The sequence below is a fragment of the Austrofundulus limnaeus genome, unplaced genomic scaffold, assembly GCF_001266775.1.
Source record: "Austrofundulus limnaeus strain Quisiro unplaced genomic scaffold, Austrofundulus_limnaeus-1.0 Scaffold52, whole genome shotgun sequence".
NCBI classification, from domain to species: domain Eukaryota; kingdom Metazoa; phylum Chordata; class Actinopteri; order Cyprinodontiformes; family Rivulidae; genus Austrofundulus; species Austrofundulus limnaeus.
The window spans coordinates 2,204,720-2,211,552 of NW_013952454.1; the positions used below are offsets into that span (position 1 = coordinate 2,204,720).

Sequence of the window (6,833 nt, forward strand, 5' to 3'; positions counted from 1 at the left end):
CCTAATAAATGTCCTTACAGAAAATCTAACTGCTCATTTTATATCAATACTTTTACTTTTAATACTTAAGTACAAAAAATACCAGATACTTTAAGACTTTTACTTAAGTAATATTCCTAAAGGAGACTTTAACTTTTACCAAAGTAATTTCTTGGTAAGGTACTTGTACTTTTGCTCAAGTATCACTTTGTGGTACTTTAAACAACACTCTGGCTCCAGGTAAACCAGTGAAAAAAGAGCCCGGGAACGACGAAGGCCACCAGCATTTTGACGACACCGATAAGCTGCTGCAGGAGTTCCAGGAGGCTCAGGTGGACCGAGTCTGCTCCAGACCTTCATCCAACTTGTCCTCCCTTTCCAATGCCTCTGAAAGAGACCAGCACCACTTAGGTATCTGCAGCAGGGAGCAGCCACCTTTTAGTCCTTTGCTTTGCCATTAAARGCCTTCTTTTCTTCTGTCCACAGGCAGCCCGTCACACCTGGGTGTTGGAGATCACTCTGAAATGATTCACGATCCCTACGAGTTCCTGCAGTCTCCGGAGCCGGAGGGCTCGACCAACAGCTGACTGCACACATAGACTTCCTGTCCTTTTTTTGTTTTGTTTTTCTACGAACACAAAACATTGAACTGTTTAATCATTTGTCTTAAAAACKGAATGTACAGACTGGATTTCTAGGGTTTTGTATCAGAAAACTCTTATAAATATTTGCATGTGTAATAGTGYGTGTTGTTCATTAATAAATTAAAAATCTTTAAATTGCTTATCTGCATTTCTGTACCCCTGAAGTCTTTTAAGATCAGTTTCTCTTTGCTTGTAGTGCAGACATAGGTCATTTAAAAGAAAGAAAAAAAAACAGTTAAAATGTATTTTATTCTCTATTTTAGTATTTTGAGGAGCTGAAAAAAAGTATGGTCTAAAAGCTAAAACTGACAGCTTATTTTGATGTTGAAAAAGAGATTTGCTGTGGTAAAAATGGTAAAACGTAGAAAATAAAACAGCGACACAATTAAAAACCTGTTTTAGCTCCATAGATATACATTTTCACGTAAWATAAAAAAGAAAACGGGGGTGTAAATTATTTCCTGAGATGTCTACAGACAAAAAAGCCCGAGTCGGAACGCGCATGCGCAGTTCTGCGTTGCCAGATATACGGAAATTACCGTTTTCTACGATAGTTTTAGCGCCCATATACTAAAGATGTTTTTTTTATAAAGATATAGTTTTAGAATTTCTGATCACGAAAGGAAACTTTTTCATTCACATGGACACCCATTAATCATGGTCTGTTCCGACGAGCCAGACCGTCCGCAAGCTTACGACATTTCCTCATTTCCTACCTGGCAACCCTGCTGAGTTGATTATCCCAAGTTTTGGCTGAATTGTTTCACGTCCTTCAGTGACACAAGGACACAAAACGATTTATCCAGGACTGTCGAAGGACTTAACATTTTCCTGTTGTAGTCGTGAAGTTTCTGTAATGTGGATAAATTTATTTAACGCACCTGCACGGCTGATAAACCACTTGTAGGACGAAAAGATGCGGTGGAAATCGTTTGTGTTGGAACAGAAAAGGTAGTGAATGTGTTTCTCCGGAGAGGAAAAAAAAAAAAAGTAAGTAATTTATCTGGTAAATATTTTTTGTAAAATATGTCTTATAGGTATTTATTTATTTTGTCATTAATAGTTTATTTTGAAAGAGTTTGAYAGCTTGTTTTGAGTGAAACAGAAAAACTGAAAAGGGGTTTCAGGGAGATGCACAGATAAAATGTCGATTTTTACTAACATATAACTTATATTAATTTTTAAAAAGTAAATAAAGTCATATTTCACTCCTAAATATTACAAAATAAGTCCTCATACCGAGTTTTAATTAAAAGTTTTTCAAAATAAAAGCACAGAAAGAGAGACGTTGACCTTTTTCTCTGGAGTATTTGTTTTCTGAAAGATTTGTTTATTAGTATATGTCGTTTACATAGATTTTGTATTGCTCATGCATGCTTTGGAAGGTGTTCTAGCTTTATGAMAAAAATGACATTTATTTTGTTGTGCTGTGGAGTTTGTAAAGTTAAATTTATATATGATCTGAATGTTGATCTAAAACTACTCTGCTGAAATGACACATCAGAGTGTGAGTGTATAGGTCAGTGGTTGAACAGTTGCTGTCATTATCCTCAGCTCATTTTCCTAACAAATRTGGATCCACTCTCCCTGCAGGAGCTCGACTCTGTGTGTGTATTAAAATCCAGCCTGTTGCTTATTTTCCTCTTTATCCTGTTTCAGATGAGCTGCTTCAGTCAGACGCTGAGGCGCGTGTCTCCTACTCGAGGCAGCAGCAAGAACGAGCTGGTCCCCTCCAAGCCTCCCCGGATCAACGGGTGGTCGTTGCCCCTGCAGCCGCTGCAGGTGATCGGGTGGCTGGTGTTCAGCTACCTGGCCATCATCGGCTTCGGCGTTCACATCCCTCTCCTGCCTCAACCGTGGAGCTACTTGGCCTATTCTGTATCCTTCAGGGGAAGACGCTGTCTGTCTGCCTATCAGAGGCGCAGCGGTGGGGCTTCGATGTCTGATATCGGTTTGTTTTGGGCTGCGGGACGAGACAAGGATTTTKTTGTGTGTCTGGTTTGTATAGACTCCAGTCGTAGGAGAAAAAACTATGTCTCTTTATCAGGGCTGGAACGTCTCGATCAGTGGTCCGTTTGTCTCACTGCACGATGTCAACACACCAGTTCATTTGACCTAAGCCTCATTGACCCTTTTCACACAACAGATTCCACTTGTTTCAAACAACTATTCTTAGTGTCTTGTTTTTATTTCACCAGGCAAAACRTTAGGAACAAATTTTCCCGGCAGCTCTGGAAAAATGAAGTCCAACCCCTCCCTTTAATGAGATCAAGTAAATATATAAAATAAAACAAAAGCAGCACRTGGTTTTCAGAGACCAACTTCTTSCATGCAGTTATGATGAGCAAAGAACAGAATAAACACGTAMAAACAGGCACAACGCAACAATAAACGCAGACATTTCTCAGTGAAGTAGGAGCAGCTGCGCGGAGCTAAATGCACCGAGCGACAGACAGAATAAAAAGTAAGCAAACTTTCCATTTCAAGGCTTTACTTATGGGACATAATTTAAAACAAACAAAAAAAGGACAGTTAAATCAAACGCGTGACGTCGTAGGTTGTGTCATTATTCGATAAAATCTTAGCAAAAAATCGCTGAAGCATCCCATAATTCATTGACTTGAAGCAATTAAAGCAAATAAAAGCAGCTTCTGCTGCTTTTATTTGCTTTAATTGCTTCAAGTCAATGAATTATGGGATGCTTCAGCGATTTGAAGCAATTAAAGCAAATAAAATCAGCTTTCCTTGAAGGAATGATATCGCCCGCCACCTTGCATGCCAACTTTTTACACAAATATGTTAGTGCTCCTCCGAGTAYGAGTTGGACGTGACTCTCTGCTACTACCACACCGAGCCTTAGCTCGATATCTGTAAAACTGACGGAGCTCTAAAAATCTGTTTGGATGCTATCATCTGCAATCAGGTTGACTCCAGATGTTAATCAGCTGTAGTCGTTTATTTCTAACGATTACTTTCATTAACGTTTGTTCAGTGGGTCATGAGATATTTTGCTAACGGACAGATAAATGGACAGACACAGGTTTATCAGCCTCTTGCATGTTGGCCCACTTCTCTTCGTTGCTTTAGCTCTTTGGTCTGCAGATGTTTGTTGACACGCACGGCTGTTTTAATCTTTCACCACAGTGTTTCAATCAGGCCGAGGTCTGGACTTTGACTGTGCCATTGAAACGAATTGACTTTTTTTTTGCATTGTTTTCAGATGTTCTGTTGTAGATTTAAAGCTCTGGTCGGGGTCGGTTTTTTTTCCGTTTGGTGACTCGTTTTGAGACAAATATTGCATTCAGTCAACAACAGCTTAAATTGTCTTGTCTTTTTATTGATATTTATTAGTACTTTTATACATTTCAAAATGCTAACTGAGGTCTGTATTGGAAGAGTTGTTGCTCTTTTTTTCTTTGTATTTTCTCTGAATGCGTGAGGGTTAGGGTTGGGCGTAATCCTATCCTGTGCAATTAATCGTCAGAAAAACTTTAATCGATTATTTTTTGGCACTTGACGATTAATACGATTAATGCCACCAGGCTGCTCCTCTCCGCTTCAAATATGATGAACATTAAAAAAAAGTTCTGTAATTTATTTATCTATCAACATAATTTAGAATTTAACGTGTAGCCTGAAGTCCGTAATTTTTACACAGTTTGAAAAAGATTTTTACGAAGAGCAAATCTTTCCCACTAAATTTGCTATGTGACTAGGACGCGTGTCCAGGAACTCCAGGGGATTAATCGTCAAATTAATCGTTATTGGCTAAATACCACAATTAATCGTGATAAATGTTTTTGCCAACATTGCCCAACCCTAGTGAGGGTTTGACCTTTTGGGTAAACCTGGAGAAGATTGGCAACTTCTTAGAACATTTTGTAAATTTTCACGTCATTGTTCATGGCAGCACGGTGCCTCAGTAGTTAGTACTAGGATTGCACCGATATGGAAATTTCAGCCGATATCCGATATAATTATTGCTGTTATGGCCGATAACCGATATTTTCTGATATTACACAAACACAGAAATTATTTATATACATATACGCACAAACACACTTGGGTCTTTTTTCGATACCACAAATAAATGACCAGACCTCTGACATGGCTCCCTACTTCAGTTATTCCTGGCTGTGCAGCATCAATATCCCTTTCATAATCAGACAGATACCACTCGACCAACCATTTTGCCTTCCAAAACAGAAACACAAAGATAAAAAGTGGGAAATCAATATCAGACGTTAATATCGGCCCAGTTGTACATATCGGGCCGATAACGATATTCTAAAACATGATCAATATTGGCCGATACCAATGTTAATGCCCTTATTTCGTGTATCCCTAGTTAGTACTGTAGCCTCGCAGCAAATAGGTTCTGGGTTCAATCCCAGGTTTGGACCTGGGCTCTTTCTGGCCCTGTCCCAACACACGCACTCCCACCCTCGTTCCGCCCTTCTGATCTTCAAATGCACGTTCATGTTGAAGGGTTTGAGTTTGCCCCACCCATTTTGGGGTACTATTTCCACCATTAAGCGAAGTCCGCATTTTTACGGACTTCGGTGAAGTGTATTATCCACAATTCATGGCTGTGTGACATTTTGAATTAAAAGGCAGAAATCTGGTAGTGTCCACTGAGCACCTTCCAGTTTAGTGGTGGCAGTAATGCACTTAAATGAGTCTGCCAACCACCAATAAAACCAAAAGAAGAAGAACTTGTTAGTTAGTTCTCATACTCTGATGTATAAGCCTCCTTCGCTCCATGTTTCTTCGCCTAAAACCCATTGCTTTTTTAGCAAAACAAATGCCAAAACAGTGACCGGTCCCGCCGTGTTGGGTGTCACAGTTACGACGAAGAGGCGCAAGTCGATGACGTAATCCGTACTGCCCCAATTCTCAATTTTTTTGCACGCTTGTAACCTGTGCACTCAAACACTTATGTGCACTTGGACTGAATCCACATTTTATTTTATTTAGAAATTTATTCATTTCATTTGTAACAAAGACAAAGAACAAAACATATGCACTCAAAACAAATTCAAATAAAATGAAAGGCAGCAGAAGAAGAATAAATCTTATAATATCTGCCCATTTTTAATCCCCAGAATATGTTCAAAATGAAAGTAAATTACAACAAAATCAAAGCAACTGAGAACAAACAAACACTTTGCATGGATTCACTTCCGCTTCTCCATATTTCTTCAGAATATTAGATGTTATCATTCTCTTATTTACACTTCACAGAGGGGTGTAGAGTGCACTGAGCATTGGGACTGGGCCTCTGTGTGGAGTTTTCATGCTTCCCTCATTGTTTATGTGTTTTGTTTTTTTCAGTTTCCTCTCACAGACAGAAACATACATGTTAGGCTGCGGGATTTGCCTGATTAAATAAAGGTTAATAGGACCTGGTACGACTGGTGATTGTGATGATGATGGTGTAAAACTTCACCTGATCGAAGTTTTACTTCTTACCTTGACAAGCTGAAAAACGTATCGTTTGAATGACTGATCAACACTTTCTGGACGTTCAGGTTCTTTTCCCTCAACTCATCTCTTTTTTTCAGGTTGCTGGCATATCGTTTATTGTACACTTTTTCAGTCACATAGCTGCTGTGACTGTAGATCCTGCAGATGGAACTGTGAGGGCCAAAAGGACCTACTCCAACCCGATGCCTCTGTTTGACCGGACGAAGCGAGCTCACGTGATCCAGGATCAGCACTGTTACCTGTGTGACGTCAAGGTGTACGTATCCCAAATCATTTTTCATTTGCAGTCCCGAGAAGCACTATCAGAACGTATTTTTAGCAGGTTTTGCCTTTGTGCATTCTCAGAACCATCATAGTACTTTTTAGTAGCTTTTTACCCTCTATGGTACTGCGTTACCTCCAACCTGTTTTAGACTTTTAAATTAAAATGAGACATTTATTTGGTTAGTACTAATTCAGAGAGGAACTCAAAAACCAACCAATAAAAATGTAAAACATTAGTTACATGATCCACAGCGTTTCATTTTCCTACTTTTATCAGCCCATGTGAACGCCACATACAGCTCCACATTTCCTCTACAGAAATGTATTTTTTTACTCATTTTCACACAAATAATTATTTTTATTTTTTTATTTATTTATAAAAGTTTATTCATTTAAAACAAAACAACATAAATTCAATATACAATAAAAATACAAAACATAAATTAAATGAAATGAAAG

General features: G+C 38.7%; 2 protein-coding genes across 4 annotated transcripts in view; both read left to right on the forward strand.

The window, feature by feature from the left end:
• Positions 1-765, forward strand: part of brd9 (bromodomain containing 9) — a 10,320-nt gene extending 9,555 nt beyond the window's left edge. For all 3 annotated transcript variants that reach the window (XM_014008784.1, XM_014008785.1, XM_014008783.1), the window contains 2 exons: positions 220-390; positions 466-765. In XM_014008784.1, coding sequence (XP_013864238.1) covers positions 220-390; positions 466-566 — 272 coding nt within the window. In that variant the 3' untranslated portion in view covers positions 567-765. The remainder of the gene's footprint in view (positions 1-219; positions 391-465) is intronic.
• A 579-nt stretch (positions 766-1,344) lies between these two features.
• zdhhc11 (zDHHC palmitoyltransferase 11) overlaps positions 1,345-6,833 on the forward strand; it is a gene marked incomplete in the record, with an annotated part of 12,962 nt that continues 7,473 nt past the window's right edge. Inside the window, 3 exon segments of the mRNA XM_014008787.1 lie at positions 1,345-1,611; positions 2,283-2,501; positions 6,188-6,366. Coding sequence (XP_013864241.1) covers positions 1,582-1,611; positions 2,283-2,501; positions 6,188-6,366 — 428 coding nt within the window.